General features: G+C 48.3%; 1 protein-coding gene across 3 annotated transcripts in view; it reads right to left on the bottom strand.

The window, feature by feature from the left end:
* Nucleotides 1-5,152: 5,152 nt before the first annotated feature.
* The window catches only part of LOC143289748 (sodium/glucose cotransporter 4-like), a 40,110-nt gene continuing 22,762 nt past the window's right edge, over nucleotides 5,153-22,500 (bottom strand). For all 3 annotated transcript variants that reach the window (XM_076598838.1, XM_076598840.1, XM_076598841.1), the window contains exons 8-17: nucleotides 21,395-21,475; nucleotides 20,277-20,506; nucleotides 17,690-17,827; nucleotides 16,098-16,233; nucleotides 15,097-15,204; nucleotides 12,516-12,666; nucleotides 11,956-12,124; nucleotides 9,581-9,802; nucleotides 7,534-7,933; nucleotides 5,153-6,216 (exon numbers count right to left, since the gene is read on the bottom strand). In XM_076598838.1, the coding sequence (XP_076454953.1) occupies nucleotides 5,999-6,216; nucleotides 7,534-7,933; nucleotides 9,581-9,802; nucleotides 11,956-12,124; nucleotides 12,516-12,666; nucleotides 15,097-15,204; nucleotides 16,098-16,233; nucleotides 17,690-17,827; nucleotides 20,277-20,506; nucleotides 21,395-21,475 (1,853 nt within the window). In that variant the 3' untranslated portion in view covers nucleotides 5,153-5,998. The remainder of the gene's footprint in view (nucleotides 6,217-7,533; nucleotides 7,934-9,580; nucleotides 9,803-11,955; nucleotides 12,125-12,515; nucleotides 12,667-15,096; nucleotides 15,205-16,097; nucleotides 16,234-17,689; nucleotides 17,828-20,276; nucleotides 20,507-21,394; nucleotides 21,476-22,500) is intronic.

The raw sequence follows: 22,500 nt of genomic DNA, 5'->3' as shown, positions 1-22,500 counted from the left end.
GTTATCTTCATCATCAGCATTATCATCGTCATGTTAATCATCGTCATCATCAGCATTATCATAGTCATCTTCATCAGCAGCATTATCATTGTTATCTTTATCTTCATTATCGTTATAATTAGCATTATCATCATTATCTTCATCATCATCAGCAGCATTATCATCGTCATCGTTATCTTCATCATCAGCATTATCATCGTTATCGCTTGGGAAACTTGTGCATTGTCAGGTGTGTCGTATGATGATTGAACTAGAACTTAAGTGTGCTGCGAATGAAATACATGAAAGATGGACATGCTTTATTTACATTCTATCTTCTTTTTTATGTACTTACCCATTTGTTTGGTTTCTTTGGTTTTTTGTTTTTGCTTTTGGGTTTGTTTTTTTGGTTTTTTTTTTGTTTGTTTGTTTGTTTGTTTTTTGTTCACAATTTTGGTGTATGCATTAGTTCAGCCATTCGCATTTCTTTGAAGCAGATGTGGGGTGTAGCGTGTATGGATTAGATCGCTTTGACGTTTTCTTGAAACATGAAACTGGAACACAGGTCTGTTTGTGTGTCATGTTTGCCTCTGTATTCTATCATCTGTTCTTGAAATGCTTGGACAATTGTGGTGGGTTTTTTTTTTTTTCCAGCTTATAAAGTGCAGGTTTCCATGTTTTGTGTCAGTTTGATGTGTTGCTGTAGCGGTGATGACTGCTGCATAAACCCAGTGCTCCCAGCTTCATTCAGTCTACTGTTGGAGTGCTCACTGTCCGGCGTCGGCTGTGCGTTTGTGTGGGGTTTCTTCTGTTTGTCCGTGTCTTTATTGTACCCACACACACACACACACATATACACATACACACACACGCCCACACACACACATCTTGATATGCTCATGTTTACGTTTCATTGTGTCTTATAAACGTTAAGGTTTTATGACAATAAAATATATTCTATTCTCTTCTATTCACACACACACACACACACACTTGACAACAAGGATAATGCTTATTGTGGTAAACGTCGCTTGTACGACGGGGCTGGTAAGTAAGTCTGTTGTTGTCCCGTTCTCAGCACTGTGCATTTTTATGCCGTGGAGTACAAACGCTTCTCACTTAAAAAAAAACAAAACAAAACAAAAAAAACCCACAAAAATCAGCAGCAGTGCAGGGTTTCCTCTGGCGTGTGGCCTCCTGGCGACCTTACATCGATAGTTCCCCGTGGACTGCCGACAGCTGATACTGCGGCAGACAAACAGGGCGTGGCTGTGTGAGAATGAGTAGCGGGAAACGGAAAGAAAAGACAAGAGACAGACAGTCAGAAAACGAGACTGAGGGCAAGACAAGACAAGACAAGACACAAGACAAGACAAAATTCTTTATTTCGCGTATAATAGATAAGAACTGGTGTGCTTTTTTTTTTTGTTTTTTTTTTTTTTTTTTTTGAATCCAGTCCTCGCCTACACTACACAATACTAAAAAAAATAAAGCACGGTGTCAGTAGAAATACATAAGTGTGGAAAAAAAATAAACAATCTTTTTAAAAAAAATTAAAAAATAAATAAAAAGAACACACACACACACACACACACACACACACACACACACACACGCATGCACACGCATGCACATGCACATACACATACACGCACAAGCATGGTGTTAGTAAAATGCGTTGGGAAAAATGAACAAAATAAAAGAAACAAAAACACACCGCACCACAGACCTGAAAGGGGATGGGAGGGTGAGGAAGGTTCTCAGTCAACCATACACATGTAACAAACAGTATAATTAAAATGAGCGGCGTACACAACACATTATGGCATAAGGTGGGAAAGGTAATGCTTTTTTTTTTTTTAAGGTGGTTGGGCAATGGTGTTGTTTAATTGTTTCTTGGAGTGCGTTCCATGGGGTGGCGCCGGAGTAAATCAGGCTTGATTTGATCAAATCAATTCCTGGGATTGGGATATGGACTTTGGTGGGTGGGTGTGGTTCTTGATGAATTTACAGAAAATTTGTTTATTAATGTTGGTACTGCATTACCTGTCATAACCTAGTGCATTGTGATTCTTTTATTGTACTCTAATCTACGGATTAGTGGGAGAATGTTCGCTTGTTTATATCCTGAGTCTAAAAGAGAAGTCTTTTTAAGGAGTTCCAGCTTGAGCCCCCGTTTATGAAGATTCAGTTATGGCTTCATGGTGTTCGCACTTGCGGAGTCCCACAGTGGTGATGCATAATCTATTGTAGACTGGATATGTGCTTGAAAAAATAATTTCCGTGAGTGAAGGTCAAGGAAATGTTTGATTCTGGATAGTTGATGGGTTTTCTGGGCTGTCTTTTTGCAAAGGGAATTCATGTGAGGATTCCAAGTGAGATTGTTGTCGATTATGATCCCCAGAACTTCATGATCACTGACCTGTTCAATAGGTTCACCTTGAATTTGGATGGAAGGAAAATTATATATAGTGTTTTGTCTCTTGTCTGGTTGTGATTAATATGCATTTTGTTTTCTGTGGGTAAAGAGACATGTGGTTTAGTTCGGTCTACCTAATGAGTTCATCAGTACTTTCTTGTAAGTCTTTTGCAAGAGCATCAATGTCAGTATGAGATGTGTGGATTTTTGTATCATCCGCCAAAAGTTCGCAGACGGATTTCATATGGAGTGGCCGGTCGTTTACATATATTAATAGTAAAGGGCCTAGAATAGACCTCTGAGGAATGGCATAATCAAGTGTTGCTGGTGCTGGGACCGATGTACTCATTGTCACGCATTGTTGCCTGTTTATCATATTATGACTTAAGCAAACTAAGACTATTGGTTGACATACCATATAGTTCAAGATTTCTAAGTAAGAGGTTGTGGTCTATCACATCAAATGCTATTTTTTTTAATCAACGAATAAAACGCCACAATACTTATTTTTATTGACATTGGTAAGCCGGTCATCTACAATGTTGACAAATGCTGTATGCCATGATTGCTTTCGTCTGAAACCAGACAGATGTGGGCGTAAAAGCTCATTGACATCAAAGTGACGTGAAATATGCTTGTTTATGTGCTTTCCTAGTGGTTTTGAAAGAACAGAAATAATGGAAATTGGCCTGTAGTTTGAAGGATCGGTGGTGTCCCCTGATTTGTAAATAAGAATAACTTTCGCTTTCTTAAATGTGTTCGGAAAGTAGTTTTTGTCAATCCACAGATTAACAATGTACGTTAAATCACTGGATTCTCGCCCAAGTTTCCCCGAGTTCGATTCCCGGTTTTGCTGGTGGGAAACGAGTGGGGTTCCCCCCCCCCCCCACTCCCCCGCAATCCCCCCCCCCCCAACAATGATGATGATAATGCTGATGATGACGATGTTATGATAATGCTGATGATGACGATGACGATGATAATGCTGCTGTTGATGACGTGACGATGATAATGCTGATGATGACGATGATGAAGATAACAATAACGTTGATAATGCTGCTGCTGCTGCTGCTGATGATGATGAAGATACCGATGATAATGCTGCTGTTGATGACGATGATAATGCTGCTGCTGCTGCTGCTGATGAAGATAACGATGACGATGATAATGCTGATGATGACGATGATGAAGATGACGATGATAATGCTCATGATGAAGATAACGATGACTATGATAATTCTGATGATGACGATGATGAAGATAACGATGACGATGATAATGCTGATGATGACGATAACGATGACAATGCTGATGATGACGATAACGATGACAATGCTGATGACGATAACGACGACGATGATAATGCTGATGACGATAACTATGATAATTCTGATGACGATGATAATGCTGATGATGAAGATAACGATGACAATGCTGATGATGAAGATAACGATGACATTGCTGACGACGATAACCATGATAATGCTGATGACGATGATAATGCCGATGACGATGATAATGCCGATGACGATAACCATGATAATGCTGCTGCTGCTGATGATGATGATGAAGATGGGAAACGGGCAATCCATGCAACACTGACAACACGGTCAATACAAAACTGTTGTTCTCATGGTACTTGCAGTTGATCCAGTGGTGCTCATCATGCAGCATCATCAACGATAGTCATTCCGACCGAGGTTCCGCACGTAAAATAACTCTCGGCAAGAAAAGGGTTGTCCTTGGGGGAAAAAACAACAACACCAAACTCTGTTGAATAATCATCTTTGATAGGAAAACAGAATAGCCTTGTAGGCAGGAAAAAAATATATATATATATATATATATATATATATATATATATATATGGATGTCACTGCGATATAGCGACGCGCTCTCCCTGAGGAGAGCAGCCCAAATTTCACACAGAGAGACATCTGTTGTGACAAGACAGCAATGCAATACAATACAATACAATACAATGGTTCAGTACACCATTTACTGCTTGACAACCAACCCAATTCTTAACATCTAACATAAGAACAGGGAGGGGGCGGGGGGCGTGTGACGGGGGGAGGGGCCGTGGGGGCGGTAGATCTGAGTACAAGATTAGGTCAACATTCAAGGTCTTCCGTCATTATTATGATTCCCAGTGATCTCTGACATCATTAGCTGTAGTCATTATTACGTTCTCCTGCGGCTGTCACACATACTGTTGATTGTGTACATCTATTTAACTCACTCAGTACGGCCAGTCCTCTCTTCTCCTCTACACAGACCCCTCGGATGTCCAGTGGGTGTCTGAATGACCCAACCTTTCGCTTCCGTCGTCAGAATTGTGGTATTCTTTGTCAACATTCATGTCTTCAGTATAAGAGCCTTCCGCTTGCAATATTTTGATGATGGTAACTGGGGTGAAACGCTGTTAACGTCGTCTCTTTCGCCGCTCGTATGGAAAGAGTTAACAGTCTACCCAGGTAGGCAGCCTGTTGTGCAAATGACTCCGTGTTTATAAAGCGCACAGAGCTTGGTCTCCGAGCGAGGGTAGGCGCTATGTTAGTTATCTACATCGTCGTCGTCATCATCATCACTATCACCATCACTATCAGCATCAGCATCACCACCACCACCATCATCATCACACACACACACACACACACACACACACACACACACACACACATACATATATATATATATATATATATATATATATATATATATATATATATATATATATAAGTGTGTGTGTATGCACTGTTTCATGTGAGGCGCTTTGAGCCCATCCATGGGCAATTTGCGCCTCATAAGTACAATATATCAAAATCATAATAATTATTATCATTGCTTTGTATTATTGTATTGTTGTATGGTGTTACTCTTTTTTTTATCACAACAGATTTCTCTGTGTGAAATTCGGGCTGCTCTTCCCAGGGAGAGCGCGTCGCTACACTGAGAGCGCCACCCTTTTATCTTTTTTTTCTTTTTTTTGTCCTGCCTGCAGTTCTTTATTTGTTTTCCTATCGAAGTGGATTTTTGTACAGAATTTTGCCAGGGACAAGCCTTTTGTTGCTGTGGGTTCTTTTACGTGCGCTAACTACAGTGCACGCTGCACATGGGATCTCGGTTTATCGTCTCATCCGAATGACTAGCGTCCAGACCACCACTCGAGGTCTAGTGGAGGGGGGGGGGGGAGGATATACTGGCGACTGTGCCGGGATTCGAACCAGTGCACTCAAGATTCTCTCGCTTCCTAGGCGGACGCGTTACCTCTAGGCCATCACTCCATTCATCATCATCATCATATTATTATTATTATTGTTATTATTGTCTTCATCGTCATTGTTATTATTATTATTATTATTATGATCATCATCATATGATCATCATTATCATTATTATCATCATCATCATTATTATTATGTTAGCATTATTAGCATTATCATTATTAGCATTAGCAGCAGCATCATCATTACTATTATTAGCGTTAACAACATTATTATTAGCATATCATCATCATTATTATCATCATCATTGTTATTACAATTATGATCACTATCACCATCATCATCATCGTTCGTTTTCCGCGTCAGGCGCCCATCAAGCGAAGAGGACCAGCATGGCCGAGGCCCCCAGCAGCAGCAGCCCGGCCAGAAGGTCAGAGAGTCTCCTCCAGCGGGGATGCTGACGGATGGACACCATGTCCTCCTGCTGAACCACGTGGCTGGCCGCCTCCAGCGTGCGCCCGTCCCGCTCCAACCCGCACACCCACTGCAAGAGCCTCCTCGGTATGGAGGAGGGGGAGGAGGAAGGGGGCGCTGCGAAGAGGGAGGGAGGGAGGGTGGGTGGGCGGGGGGAGGAGGGGGGATCCCGGGGAGGGGCGGGGGGTGGAGTGGAGGAAGGAAGGTGTGGTGGTGGGAGGGTTTGTTTTGTTCGTTTTTTTTTTTTTGGGGGGGGAGGGGGGGGGAGGGAGGAGAAAGAGATGAATGAATGAATGGTTTAGTTCATGATGGTAACAACAACAACATAGAGGCTATAACACCACCCACCACACACCACCCCACGCCCCCCAACCCAACCCCCACCCAACCCACCACTCCAGGGGAGGTAACTGCAGTCCCGACTACCTGGGCTAGAATTTGATTATAGTGGAGAGTATCTTGCCCCAAAGTTACATCCCCACTCTCTCGGCCAAGAGGTGTTTTAGGACAGTCGGCGTTGGGGATGGTTCCCAAAGGCTAACTCGCCCCCCCCCCCTCCCCGCACCCCCCCCCCCCCCCCCAAGAGAAGAGAAGGGATATACGGTGTGGAGAGACTGGGGATCTCACTTTAGCAGTTGATTTCCTCTCTCTGCCTCTCTCTGTGTCTGTCTATCTACCCCCCGAAAACGGAGTATGGCTGCCTACATGGCGGGGGTACGAACGGTCATACACGCAAAAGACCGTTCGCGTACATACGAGTGAAAGTAGGAGTTGCAGCCCACGAATGAAGAAGGAAGAAGAAGTCTGTGTCTGTCTGTGTCTATCTGTCTGTCTGTCTGTCTGGGTCTGTCTATCTGTCTCCGTCTCTCTCTCCCTCTCTCTCTCTCTCTCTGTCTCTGTATTCTCGCTATCTTCCCCTGCAAAGAAGGCGAGGCCTATTATAATATTTTACTATTAGAAATAGAAAATACAACCAATGAGGGCATAAAAAACAACAACAACAATAACAATGTTATTAATACCAATTATAAGAACATCAATAATAAAATCGTCGTCATCAACAACATTACCAACAATATCATCATCATCATCAACAACTACATCATAAACGACGTCAACAGCAATGACATCATCAACATAGTCATAAACTTTTTTTTTCTTGTTTTTTTGGTTGTTGTTGTTGTTGTTGTTTCTTTATAATATATTCAAATGATATATTTACATGAATTGCAGTACCTATTCTCACAAAGTAATAGTATGTATGTTGCCATGTGTTTCTCCACCTTCTTATGTTTCGTTTATTATGTACTCTTTCTTATCCTATTTGTGTATTTAAGTACGTATGTTGAATATATGTGTGTAACCAAAAGTGAAATTTAAAAAAAAAATGCTATAATTTTTTTTTTTAAACGTAATAAAAAAAAAAAAACATACCTCCTATCGTGTGCCCCGTGTCTACCTCAACAACCACCGCATTCTCTTCCGCGTCCTCCGACACAAATCCTGTCAGTTTTTCAACCCCTGCGGGATTCAAAGCCTCCCTCTCTTCCTCCTTCTCCTCCTCCTTCTTCTCTTCCTCCTTCTCCTCCTCCTTCTCCTCCTCAGCCTTGTTCGTCACCACATCGAGTCGATCCTCTCCGCGGATGCCTTTGGTGAATCTGACGTCAGCAGAATGTGCGTTCTGGGCGGCAAGAGTGGTGACGTCAGCGTCCTTGTGGTCTTGGTTCTGGAGGGCGGCCATCTTGGTGACGTAGGCCTCGGGGTCACGTGACCACTGGTTGATGTCCCAGCAGGGCTGTTTGCTGTGTCGGGACCACCAAGTCAGTCGTTCGATCTGTTCAGGAAGCACTGCATTTGTTTTTTTTTAAGAACTTGGTAATTGGAGTGTGTGTGTGTGTGTGTGTGTGTGCGCGCGCGCGCGTGTGTGTGCGTGTGTGTGTGTGCGTGTGTGTGTGTAGGGAGTCGCGGTATGGGTGTATGTATTCTCTCTCCCTCCCCCCTCTCTCTCTCTCACTCACCTATACAACATCCACACTACACCCAGACCACACCACACACACACCAAAAACCGCACCCATTCACCCACACTAACACCCAAACACCAACACAACACACACACACTCCACACACCAACACCACACCCACACCAACACCCCTCCACACCAAACACCACACCCACACACACTCCACGCTTCACATCCCCACACACCCCCTCAGCACCCCCGACACCACATCACACAGACCCTCAGCACCCCACGCACTCCCAACACTCCCCCCCCCCCCCACACACACACACCTCAACCCCCCCCCCCCACGCACTCCCAACACCCCCCCCCCACACACACACACACACACCTCAACCCCACCCCACGCACTCCCAACACCCCCCCACACACACACACCTCAACCCCACCCCACGCACTCCCAACACCCCCCCCACACACACACACACACACACCTCAACCCCACCCCACGCACTCCCAACACTCCCCCCCCACACACACACACCTCAACCCCACCCCACGCACTCCCAACACCCCCCCCACACACACACACCTCAACCCCACCCCACGCACTCCCAACACTCCCCCCACACACACACACACCTCAACCCCACCCCACGCACTCCCAACACTCCCCCCCACACACACACACACCTCAACCCCACCCCACGCACTCCCAACACTCCCCCCACACACACACACACCTCAACCCCACCCCACGCACTCCCAACACTCCCCCCCCCCCACACACACACCTCAACCCCACCCCACGCACTCCCAACACCCCCCCCACACACACACACACACACACACCTCAACCCCACCCCACGCACTCACAACACTCCCCCCCCACACACACACACACCTCAACCCCTCCCCTCACGCACTCCCAACACCACCACCCCACGCACTCCCAACACCACCACCCCCCCACACACACACCTCAACCCCCTCCCACCCACTCCCACCACCACCACCCCACACACACACCAACATTCCCCTCCCCCGCCACACACACACACCTCAACCCACCCACCCACACCCACACCACCACCCTCACACCAAACACCACAAACACCTCCACCCCCCGACCCCGCTCAACACCCCTCCTCCCCCCCACACACACCTCAACCCCCTCCCTCACACACACACACACACACACACACACACACACACACACCAAACACCACCAACACCCCGACCCCCGCCCGCCCCCTCCACACACAGAGACCGCAAACTCCATCCCCACCCCCCACCCCCACCCCCTCACCCCCACACCCCTACACCAAAAACCCCCATCACACCCACACCAAACCCAAACACACACACACCAACCCCCTTCCCCTTCTCCCTCCAGCAAACCTTCTCACCACCCACCCAAATCCAGCCCCCCCACCCACCCACCCACCACCACAACCCGTCGCCCCCCATCCCCCACCCCCTCTCCCCCCACAACCCCCACCACACAAAACACCCACGCATCGCCTGTCCACAGGCCTGGTGAGGAGAGTCACCAGGGCCGCCACCAGCAGGGTAAGGCCGAAGAGCGCCGCCGAGAAGTACAGGTAGTGGAGGTCGCGGACGAAGGACGGGGTGGGGTCAGGGAGCCCGCTGCCGCACTCGGGCGCTGTGTAGGAGTACTGCACGGCGAAGCGGGCCAGGCCCACCGCCATGCCGACCACCAGGGCCGCGAACGCCCCCTGAGTGAAGGGAGGAGAAGGGTTTGTGTTGTGTGGGTGGTGGTGGTGTGTGGGTGGGGTGTGGTGTGCTGTGGTGGTGGGTGGGTTAAGGGGTAGGGAAGAGAGAGACAGAGAGAGACAGAGACAGAGAATATAGAGAGAGAGACAAGAGAGAGACAGAGACAGAGAATATAGAGAGACAGACAGACAGACAGACAGATAGAGAGACAGAGAGGGCGAGAGAGAGGGAGAAAGAGGGGGAGAGAGAGGAGGAAGAGAGAAAGTGAGAGTGAGGGGGTGAGAGAGAGACGGGGAGAGAGAGAGAGAGAGAGAGAGAGAGAGACAGACAGAGAGGGAGAGAGATATATATATATATATCACCACCACCACTACGATCACTACGATCAGCTTCGGATCCACTCCACTTACATATACCCAGATTCAAACTCTCGACTGTTGGCCACCGTTCTTTCTCTGTCTCTGGACCTTGCAATTGGAATGAACTTCCTCTTTCGCTTCGTCAAGTCTCCACACTCAGCTCTTTCAAGTCTGGCCTTAAAACCCACCTCTTCCCAAAGTAGCCTCCCTTCCCTGCCTCTTCCTTGTCTTTTTAGTTTTTTTCAGTTTTAGAGTTATGCTTGCGTGAGAATGACTGGTGCGAAAGCGCTTTGATTTGTTTATGCACAAGATTTAGCGCTATACAAATACCATTATTATTATTATTATTATTATAGAGAGAGAGAGAGAGACAGGGGAGGAGGAAGAGGAGGAGGAAGAGGAGGAGAGAGAGAGAGAGACAGAGAGACAGAGAGAGATTCCGGTTTCAGTTCGGATGATCTGACTCGGATGATAGGTCATGGTCAATTTCATGGCACAACTCTGGTTGCCAGAGGATGGTGGTCGAATGGTTAAGGCGCTCAGCTGCCAATACAGAGAGTCCGTGAGGGTGTGGGTTCGAATCCCGCTCTCGCCCTTTCTCCCCAAGGTTTGTCTGGAAAATCAAACCGAACGTCTTGTCTTTAGGATGAGACGATTAACCGAGGTCCCGTGTTCAGCACGCACTTTGCGCACTGGAAAAGAACCCATGGCAACGAGAGTGTTGTCCTCTGGCAAAATTCCGCAGAAGAAATCCACTCTGATAGGTAATCATATATATATATATATATATATGCATGCACTCAAGGCCTGACTAAGCGCGTTGGGTTACGCTGCTGGTCAGGCATCTGTCTAGCAGATGTGGTGTAGCGTATATGGCTTTGTCCGAACGCAGTGACGCCTCATTGAGAGACTGAAACTGGAAGCTGGAAAGTGGAAGGTGGAAACTGAAAGCTGGAAAGTGGAAGGTGGAAACTGGAAAGTGGAAGGTGGAAACTGGAAAGTGGAAGGTGGAAACTGGAAAGTGGAAGGTGGAAACTGGAAACTGGACAGTTGAAGGTGGAAACTGGAAAGTGGAAACTGAAAGCTGGAAACTGAAAGCTGGAAACTGAAAGCTGGAAACTGAAAGCTGGAAACTGAAAGCTGGAAACTGAAAGCTGGAAACTGGAAACTGAAAGCTGGAAACTGAAAGCTGGAAACTAAAAGCTGGAAACTGGAAACTGAAAGCTGGAAACTGAAAGCTGGAAACTGAAAGCTGGAAACTGAAAGCTGGAAACTAAAAGCTGGAAGCTGGAAACTGAAAGCTGGAAACTGAAAGCTGGCAGCTGGAAACTGAAAGCTGGAAACTAAAAGCTGGCAGCTGGAAACTGAAAGCTGGAAACTAAAAGCTGGAAGCTGGAAACTAAAAGCTGGAAGCTGGAAACTAAAAGCTGGAAGCTGGAAACTGAAAGCTGGAAACTAAAAGCTGGAAACTGGAAACTGAAAGCTGGAAACTGAAAGCTGGAAACTGAAAGCTGGAAACTGAAAGCTGGAAACTAAAAGCTGGAAACTGGAAACTGAAAGCTGGAAACTGAAAGCTGGACATTTTAAGCTGGAAACTGAAAGCTGGAAACTGAGAACTGGACATTTTAAGCTGGAAAGTGGAAAGCGGAAAATGGAAAGTGTAAACTGGAAGCTGGAAACTTGAAGCTGGAAAGTGGAAATAGGAAAATGGAAACGGAAAGCTGGAAAGTGGAAAATGGAAGCTGGAAACTGGAAAAGACCACCAGCCAGCCCAACCCACCAACAAACAGACCCACCTTTTCGTTGAAGCGAGGCCAGAAAAGCGCCAGGAGGAAGACTGCACAGATGGGGGGCTGCAGAAAGCTGGACACCTCCTGGATGTAGACGAAGAGCTGGCTGCCCTGGGAGGCCTTCAGCACGGGCACCCAGATGATGCTGATCACCACCAGCAGAACCACGAACACCCTGCACACACACACACACACACACACACACACACACACACACACACACACACGAACACACATACAGAGACACAGACACACATTCAGACACACACACACACACACACACACACACACACACACACACACCACATTTGACATCACATCACCCTGCAGGGAACGCGGTGGTACACGCAGGTTAACGAACACCCTCGGACTGGGGGGCTAGTTGGACTTTGGGAACCATCTCAACGCCGACTGTCCTTGAGCCCTCTTGGCCGAGAGAGTGGGGATATAACTTGGACAAGACACTCTAACACTACAATCAAATTCTGGCCCAGATAGTCGGGACAGCAGCTACCTCCTCTGCTGTTCTGATGTCATAGTGGAAAACGAGTGACTGTCATACATACCTCCCAACGACCATGACCTCCAGCTCTGAGGCTTGACGACGGATGTGAGTCCACACGTCCATGGCGAAGATGGTGGATGACGAGTTAAAGATTGACGTCAGCGATGACATCAGAGCCGCCATCATCACCGCCAGCATCATGCCTCGTGCGCCTGCAATGGTTGTGTTACGTTGTGTTTTTTTTTGTCGGGGGTAATGGTGTTGATTGTGTGGGGGATTGGGTGGGTGGGTGAGGTGTGTGTGTGTGTGTGTGTGTGTGTGTGTGTGTGTGTGTGTGTGTGTGTGTGTGTGTGTGTAATCATCATCATCATTACTACTATTATTACGATATCATTATCATCATTATGGCTATTATCATCATTTTCATCACATGATCATCATTCCTTATATCATCACAATTAATTTGTCGTCATTATTACTATTATCATAACAATTATTATCATATCATCACCATCACCTTGATCATCATTATGACTATTAAAAGAATTATTATCATGACTATCATCAAGATTTCTATAACAATGATCACTATCATGACTATCATCAAATCATTATCACGACTGTTACAATGATCACTATTATGACTTTTATCCTAATTGTCATTACGACTATTATCTTATCACTATCACGAGTATTATAATGATCATTATCATGACTGTGATCATCATTATTGTCATATCACTATCACGACTATCATAATGATCACTATGATCATCATCATCATCGTTATCATCATCATGAATATCATCATCATGATTATCCTCATCACCTTCATGATACTATTATAGTCATTATTGTTATACCTGCGATCATCATTATTATGAGGACTATCATAATAATAAACATCATGAATATCATCATCGTCATTATCATGTCACTAATATTATCATCATTATCATCATTATTATCATGACTCATTACTATCGTATTGATCATTACCATGACTCTTATCATGGGGAAAGGAGAGAGGGTGTTACCTGTGGACAGCAGGTGAAGAACCATGATAGGGTAGGTGGGGGGAGGGTGTTACCTGTGGACAGCAGGTGGAGAACCATGATGGGGTAGGTGGGGGGAGGGTGTTACCTGTGGACAGCAGGTGGAGAACCATGATGGGGTAGGTGGGGGGAGGATGTTCCCTGCGGACAGCAGGTGGAGAACCATGATGGGGTAGGTGGGGGGAGGGTGTTACCTGTGGACAGCAGGTGAAGAACCATGATGGGGTAGGGGGGGGGAGGGTGTTACCTGTGGACAGCAGGTGGAGAACCATGATGGGGTAGGTGGGGGGGAGGGTGTTACCTGTGGACAGCAGGTGGAGAACCATGATGGGGTAGGTGGGGGGAGGGTGTTACCTGTGGACAGCAGGTGGAGAACCATGATGGGGTAGGTGGGGGGAGGGTGTTACCTGTGGACAGCAGGTGGAGAACCATGATGGGGTAGGTGGGGGGAGGGTGTTACCTGTGGACAGCAGGTGGAGAACCATGATGGGGTAGGTGGGGGGAGGGTGTTACCTGTGGACAGCAGGTGGAGAACCATGATGGGGTAGGTGGGGGGAGGGTGTTACCTGTGGACAGCAGGTGGAGAACCATGATGGGGTAGGTGGGGGGAGGGAGGGAGGGAGGAGGGTGTTACCTGTGGACAGCAGGTGGAGAACCATGATGGGGTAGGTGGGGGGAGGGTGTTACCTGTGGACAGCAGGTGGAGAACCATGATGGGGTAGGTGGGGGGAGGGTGTTACCTGTGGACAGCAGGTGGAGAACCATGATGGGGTAGGTGGGGGGAGGGTGTTACCTGTGGACAGCAGGTGGAGAACCATGATGGGGTAGGTGGGGGGAGGGTGTTACCTGCGGACAGCAGGTGGAGAACCATGATGGGGTAGGTGGGGGGAGGGTGTTACCTGTGGACAGCAGGTGGGGAACCATGATGGGGTAGGTGGGGGGGAGGGAGGGAGGGAGGAGGGTGTTACCTGTGGACAGCAGGTGGAGAACCATGATGGGGTAGGTGGGGGGAGGGTGTTACCTGTGGACAGCAGGTGGGGAACCATGATGGGGTAGGTGGGGGGGAGGGAGGGAGGGAGGAGGGTGTTACCTGTGGACAGCAGGTGGAGAACCATGATGGGGTAGGTGGGGGGAGGGTGTTACCTGTGGACAGCAGGTGGAGAACCATGATGGGGTAGGTGGGGGGAGGGTGTTACCTGTGGACAGCAGGTGGAGAACCATGATGGGGTAGGTGGGGGGAGGGTGTTACCTGTGGACAGCAGGTGGAGAACCATGATGGGGTAGGTGGGGGGAGGGTGTTACCTGTGGACAGCAGGTGGAGAACCATGATGGGGTAGGTGGGGGGAGGGTGTTACCTGTGGACAGCAGGTGGAGAACCATGATGGGGTAGGTGGGGGGGAGGGAGGGAGGGAGGAGGGTGTTACCTGTGGACAGCAGGTGGAGAACCATGATGGAGGTGGGGGGGAGGTTGTTACCTGTGGACAGCAGGTGGAGAACCATGATGGGGTAGGTGGGGGGAGGGACGGAGACGGGAGGAGGGGGGGAGGAGGGTGAGAAAAGGGGAGAGGGAGGGAGGGGGGGTATTACCTGCAGGCAGAAGGTGCAGCACCATGATGGGGTAGGCGATGTTGGAACAACCAGTTCTGCTGCCGCACACCTCCAGGCACACGTCAGGGTCCCAGCACCCCACCGTCTCTGTCACCGTCATCGTCATCGTCATCATCATCATCATCGTTGTCGGAGTCGTCGTCATCGTCATCATCATCATCATACCTCATCATCATCATCATCTCCTTCTTCTTCACCACCACCATCATCGTCGTCGTCATCAGAGTCGTTGTCATGCTCCTCACCATCATCATAAAACCTCATTTTTCTTTTCCACCATCATCATCATCGTCGTCGTCGTTGTTGTTGTCGTCATCAACGTCGTTATCATCAACAACATCATCGTCATCATTGTCATCGTCATCATCACCATCACTTCCACCACCACCACCATCCTTCTTCTTCTTGTTCATCAAGGATATGGCAAAGAAAAAGAATAAGGATAGACCATATTAGCAAGCTGTTGAAGACATTTCGTCCAAAATTTGATCACACAGAAACACACACACACACGCACGCACGCACAGCCACACGCACAGATTCGCACACACACACACACACACACACACACACACACACACACACACACACACACACAAATACACCCATCCGCCCACCCATAAACACACACGCACTCTCTCTCTCTCTCACACACACGCGCGCGCGCACACACACGCGCACACACACACACACACACACACACACACACACACACACGCAAATACACCTGCCCGCCCACCCACAAACACACACACTCACGCGCGCGCGCGCTCACTCTCTAACACACACACACACACACACACACACATCCGCCCACCCACAAACACACACACACGCTCTGCCTTCCACACACACAAACACCCACCCACCCACCCACACACACACACACACATCCACCCCCCTCCCCCTATCCATCCCCCAACCCCCGGATCCCCCACCCGCACCCCAGCCACCCAACACACACACACACCCACACAGACCCGTGAAGAGGACCCTGGCAGCCATCCCGGGCAGCACGAGCAGAAAGAAGGGCAGCAGCTTGAGGTAGCCGCACAGAATGCAGCCCAGCTTGGAGTGGTCGTAGGTCTTCCCCGCCAGGGACCTCTGAACTATCACCTGTCCGCAAGGGGGCGCTGTTGTTACGACAGACCGCTGGAGAGTTCCGTGCTGACATGCGCGTCACATGATCTGTGCTCTCTCGAAGTTGATTGGCTCTCCGAAATTTCGAGCAACAAGGCGATCGAGAGAGGCAGCACGTGCGAAACAGCATGCTTCTTTTTCTTTTTTTTTCGATCTTTTGCTCTATATTTTGTTCTTTTTTTTTTATTGTGCATATACTGTACAGAATTTGGTTGTAACAATGGAGGCTGTCAATTGAAGAAATAGGGGACAGCGCATGTTTGCTGCTTTTGCCTTTGTCGATGGCCTTCAGCATTGCTCGCGATTTCGAGTAAAAGTTAAATGCGCATGCGCAAGATCCAAGATGGTCGCGGAACTCTCCAGCGGTCTATTGTTTTGAGTATTATAAGTTGTAGCTGCTGTAGTAGTAGTAGTACTGTATAGAATATGGACCTCTGAACTAGCACCTGTTCGCGAGGGGTGTTGTTATTATGATCATCATAAATATTATGTATTTGTATTTCTTTTTATCACAACAGATTTCTTTGTGTGAAATTCGGGCTGTTCTCCACAGGGAGAGCGCGTCGCTACACTACAGCGCCACCCATTTTTTTTTAGTATTTTTTCCTGCATGCAGTTTTATTTGCTTTTCCTATCGAAGTGGATTTTTCTTCATAATTTTGCCAGGAAAAACCCTTTTGTTGCAGTGGTTTTTTTGTTGTTGTTTTTTACGTGCGCTAAGTGCATGCTGCACACGGGACCTCGGTTTATCTTCTCATCAGAATTACTAGCGTCCAGACCACCACTCAAGGTCTGGGTGGAGGGGGAGAAAATATCGGCGGCTGAGCCGTGATTCGAACCAGCGCGCTCAGATTCTCTTGCTTCCTATGCGGACGCGTTACCTCTAGGCCATCACTCCACATAGTAGTAGCAGTAGTTGTGGCGTTATTGTTATCATCATCCTCATTTAAGCGGAACATAAAAAGAGTATATAAATCATTTTCAGGTTTCAATTCGACGGATGCGGCAGCCGAAGGGTCTAAGCGCTGAACTGTCGTCCGGGATTCCTCCTCCTCATTCATCATCATCATCATCATCATCATATTCTTCTTCTTCTACTACTGCTTCAAATACTTCTCCTCCTCCTCCTCCTTCTTCTCCTCCCCCTCCTTCTTCTCTTTCCCCTCCTCCTCCTTCTTCTTCTTCTCCCCCTCCTCCTTCTTCTTCTCCCCCCCTCCTCTTTCTCCTTCTCCTCCCTCCTCCTTCTTCTTCTTCTACTCCTTCTTCTACTCTTCCCCCTCCTCCTTCTCCTCTTCTTCTTCTCCCCCTCCTCCTCCGCATTAGAACCAGCCCACCTCCCCACTTACCCACCTCACACACACACACACGCCACCCCCCACCACCCCCCAAAAAATCCCTCCCCGACCCGATCCCCCCACCCACACGCACGCACCTGATCAGCACACCAGTACCAGGTGGAGTTGATGACGATGCCCAAGAGCCCTGGCCAGGGCAGGTCCCCCGTCACGGGGTCCCTGAACAGGTGATCGAAGTCTTCACGGGGCGCCCCGCACGCCCTCCGAGCCCACCGCTGCAATGCCCAAGTCCCCAAGTCCAAGTCCATGTTTTCTTTACGTGTGAGGGTCAGCCGTGTCCGACTAATGACCATCAGACCAGCAGAGGAGGCAACTGCTGTCCCGACTATCTGGGCTATATGATAGTCAGTCGTGTTTGACTATGACCATCAGACCAGCAGAGGAGGCAACTGCTGTCCCGACTATCTGGGCAAGAATTTAATTACAGTGGAGAGTGTCTTGCCCAAGTTACACCCCCTACTCTCTCAGCCGAGAGAGGTTTTAGGACAGTCGGCGTTGGGAAATGATTTCCCATTGCAATGGAGAAATCATGTGATCATACAGCTCACTCTTTGTTGCTGGCCCAGCTGTTTCCTTTACTTTATAATAAGCACCCTTGGGGGCCACACGGATAGCAAGAACATGTCTTATCTTATCTTATCTTATCAGTAGCTCAAGGAGGCGTCACTGCGTTCGGTCAAATCCATATACGCTACACCACATCTGCCAAGCAGATGCCTGACCAGCAGCGTAACCCAACGCGCTTAGTCAGGCCTTGAGAAAAAAAAAATAAATAAATAAATGAGTACAAAATAAAAAAATAAATAACAATAAAAAATAAATAAAATAAAATAAATAAAGTAAAATTAACAAAAAGAAAAAAAAAGAAAAAAGAAATAAAATAAGATAATAAAATAAATTAAAAAATATAGCATACAAGCATAGCATAGCACACCACACGCATAAACATTTCAACTGTTCTCTCTTTTACATAGCACACACACACACACACACACACACACACACACACACACATAGTATGAGAATGCTGCATCGGAATGATTCGTTACATAATTAATTTCATATTTGACTTGAATATTCCTTCTTTTTTTCGTAAACAACTCAATTCGCTTCGATGGGCTAAACATTGAACGAAGCGTGACTGTGTTCTAGTGTTTGTTGTGAAACCTCCGCTGGCTAGCCTTTTCCTGATTTCATGTAAACGCTAACAGCTTCAGTTTCAGTTTCTCAAGGAGGCGTCACTGCGTTCGGACAAATCCATATACTTTACACCACATCTGCTAGACAGATGCCTGACCAGCAGCGTAACCCAACGCGCTTTGTCAGGCCTTGAGTGCATGCTTACATAATTATGTGTGTACCTATCAGAGTATATTTCTTTTCACTTAATTTTGCCAGAGGGCAACACTCTCGTTGCCATGGATTCTTTTTTTCAGTGCGCCAAGTTGCGTGCTGCACAGAGGACCTCGGTTTATCGTCTCACCCGAAGGACTAGATGCTCAGTTTGATTCACCAGTCAAACCCTGGGGGGAAAGGGCGAGAGCGGGATTCGAACCCACACCCTCACGGGGTCTCTGTATTGGCGGCTGAGCGTCTTAACCATTCTGCCACCTTCCTCCCTCCAAACACTAACACACACCCCGGCCACCCCTGGTCACGCTTGCCCCCCAAGTCGTTAGGGAGCAAGATGGCAGAATGGTTAAGACGTTTATCTGCCAACACAGTGTCCGTGATCGAGGGTCCAGGTTGGAATCCCACTGTCGTCCTTTTTCCCCAGGGTTTGACTGGAAAATGAAACTGAGCGTCTAGTCTTTCGTCGGATGAGACGATAAACCGAGGTCCCCTGTGCAGCACGCACTTGGCGTAGGGAGAAAGAACCCATGCGGGAAAAAAACAACAAAAAACAAACCCTGTTGCCCACTTTGACAGGTCACCGTCACCGTCACCGTCACCGATCCCTCAGATTCCGAATCCTTTGGGGCGCCTTTGAAGCTTTGTCAACCACCTTTCTCCAGTCCTCGCGTCTCTCGGCCGCTCTCAGGGTGTCTCTCAGCTCCATGCCTGTCCACTCTCGAATGTTGTCCTCCCATCTCTTCCTTTGTCTGCCTCTTCTTCTTCCTCCCCTCACTGTGCCTTGTAAGATTGTTTTAGCAAGACCAGAGGAGCGTGTGACATGACCAAACCATTTCAGTTTTCGTTGTCTGGCGAGTGTTTGAAGGTCAGTATAGGGCCCGATTTCATTGCGGATGCGTCTCTTGACTTCTTCATTCGTGATGTGGTCTTTGTATGAGATGCCTAAGAGTCTTCGGAAGCACCTCATTTCTACAGCTCTTATTCTTCTCTCTAAGTCCGCTGTGAGGGTCCATGATTCACATGCATATAAAAAGATTGACATGACCAGAGAGCGCATCAGTCTGATTTTGGAACTGATGGCGATTTTTCTGTTTCTCCAGATGGGTTTGAGCTTGCTTTGACAGGTACACACATATATACACGCATGCTCTCAACGCCTGACTGAGCGCCTTGGGTTATGCTGCTGGTCAGGGATCTGCCAACCAGGTGCCGGTGTTGTAGCAGGTGATGTGGATTAAGTCCGGACGAAATCACGCTGAAACTGAAACTAGAAAAAAGAAAAAAGAAAAAAAAAGTCGTTCCCGCAATTACCGTGCTGTTGTTGTTGCTACTACCCCCACTAAGAATAGTACTGCTTTCGTTCTCGTTGGTAGAGTTGTAGAAATAGTAGTTGTAGTAGGTCGTGGTGGCGGTGGCGGCTGTCGTCGTGTTGGTGTCGTTGTTGCTGGTGGTGGTGTTGTTGAAGAAGAAGTTCACTCCCGTAGCAATGGCGTGCGGGTATTTCTCGAAGAGACCGTCGATGCCTCCGACTTTTTCGAAACCTTGGAGAAAGAAGGATTGGTGTGGATAGGGTGTGTGTGTGTGTGTGTGTGTGTGTGTGTGTGTGTGTGTGTGTGTGTGTGTGTGTGTGTGTGTGTGTGTGTGTGTGTGTGTGTGTGTGTGTGTGTGTGTGTGTGTGTGTGTGTGCGGTGGGGGAGGGGGTGGGCGGGCGATGTTGTGTGATTATTTTTAACAGTTTACCCAGTGGTTGAGGAGGAGGAGGAGGAGGAGGAGGATGACAGCAACAACAACAACAAAACAGAAAATGAGTAGAAAAACAAAAAAGAATTGGTAGGATGAGGGGAGGTAAAAACGAAAGAGAGTAAGGACGGGAGGGGGGAGGGGGGGGGCGAGAGCTAAGAAATAAAGGCAATAAGGGGAGGTAAGAAAGAAAGAGAATATAAATGAAGGGAGGTAAGAAAGAGGATGAGGGAAGGTGAGAAGAAGAAGGAGGAGGAGGAGAAGAAGAAGAAGAAGAAGAAGAAAAAGAAGAAGAAGGAGGAGGAGAAGGAGAAGAAGAAGAAGAAGAAGGAGGAGGAGGAGGAGGAGGAGGAGGAAGAAGAAGAAGGAGGAGGAGGAAGAGGAAGAGAAGAAGAAGAAGGAGGAGGAGGAAGAGAAGAAGAAGGAGGAAGAGGAAGAGAAGAAGGAGGAGGAGGAGGAGGAAGAGGAAGAGAAGAAGGAGGAGGAGGAGGAGGAAGAGAAGAAGAAGAAGGAGGAGGAGGAAGAGAAGAAGAAGGAGGAGGAGGAGGAAGAGAAGAAGAAGAAGGAGGAGGAGGAGGAAGAGGAAGAGAAGAAGAAGAAGGAGGAGGAGGAAGAGGAAGAGAAAGAGAAGAAGGAGGAGGAGGAAGAGGAAGAAGGAGGAGGAGGAGGAGGAGGCAGGGAGCACTCACTGATGGCCATGAGCACGAAGGCGCCGATGATCATGATGACGGTCTGGATGAAGTCAGTCCACAGCACGGCTGTGAGGCCTCCTGTGTGACAGACAGACACAGAAACCACGTCTTTAAACCACCCCCCCCCCCATTCCCCCCGGTCCCCCTCCCCCTCCCACACACACACACACACACACACACACACACACACACACACACCCCTCCCCGTGAAGATACCGATGACAATAAACTCTAGGAAGAGCTGGGCAGTACAAGGTCTGTGAGGCCTCCTGTGTGACAGACAGACACAGAAACCACGTCTTTAAACCCCCCCCCCCCCATTCCACCCCCCCCCCCCCCCCTCCCCCCCACCCCCCTCCAACACACACAAACACCTCTCCCCTCCCCGTGAGGATACCGATGACAATAAACTCTAGGAAGAGCTGGACAGTACAAGGTCTGTAAGCCCTCCTGTGTGACAGACAGACACAGAAACCACGTCTTTAACCCCCCCCCCCAGTCCCCCCCCCCCCACACACACACACACACCCACACCCCTCCAACACACACAAACACCTCTCCCCTCCCCGTGAAGATACCGATGACAATAAACTCTAGGAAGAGCTGGGCAGTACAAGGTCTGTGAGGCCTCCTGTGTGACAGACAGACACAGAAACCACGTCTTTAACTACCCCCTCCCCCATTCCCCACACACACACACACACACCCACACCCCTCCAACACACACAAACACCTCTCCCCTCCCCGTGAAGATACCCATGACAAGAAACTCTAGGAAGAGCTGGGCAGTACAAGGTCTCCAGAGAAGCAGCCCCCCCTCAGTCAAGTGTTTCGGCCCTTAATTAACTCCTTACACTCTAAGGGGGCCGGGCCGCACCCAGGTCATGACTCCTGGATGCCCTTGTATTGCCGCTTTCCACCCCTGGTCCTCAGCAGGTTCGAACCCGCGCCTCTACGGTGTCCGCCCCTTCAGGACTGAGTCAACTTTCTGGCAGTCGTTTTAAATAACTCACTCAGTACGGCCAGTCCTCTCTTCTCCTCTACACAGACCCCTCGGATGTCCAGTGGGTGTCTGAATGACCCAACCTTTAGCTTCCGTCGTC

This window comes from Babylonia areolata, chromosome 14 (genome assembly GCF_041734735.1).
Source record: "Babylonia areolata isolate BAREFJ2019XMU chromosome 14, ASM4173473v1, whole genome shotgun sequence".
NCBI lineage: Eukaryota > Metazoa > Mollusca > Gastropoda > Neogastropoda > Buccinidae > Babylonia > Babylonia areolata.
Note: the sequence above shows the minus strand (reverse complement) of the source record. Positions and strands in the feature narration are given on the sequence as shown.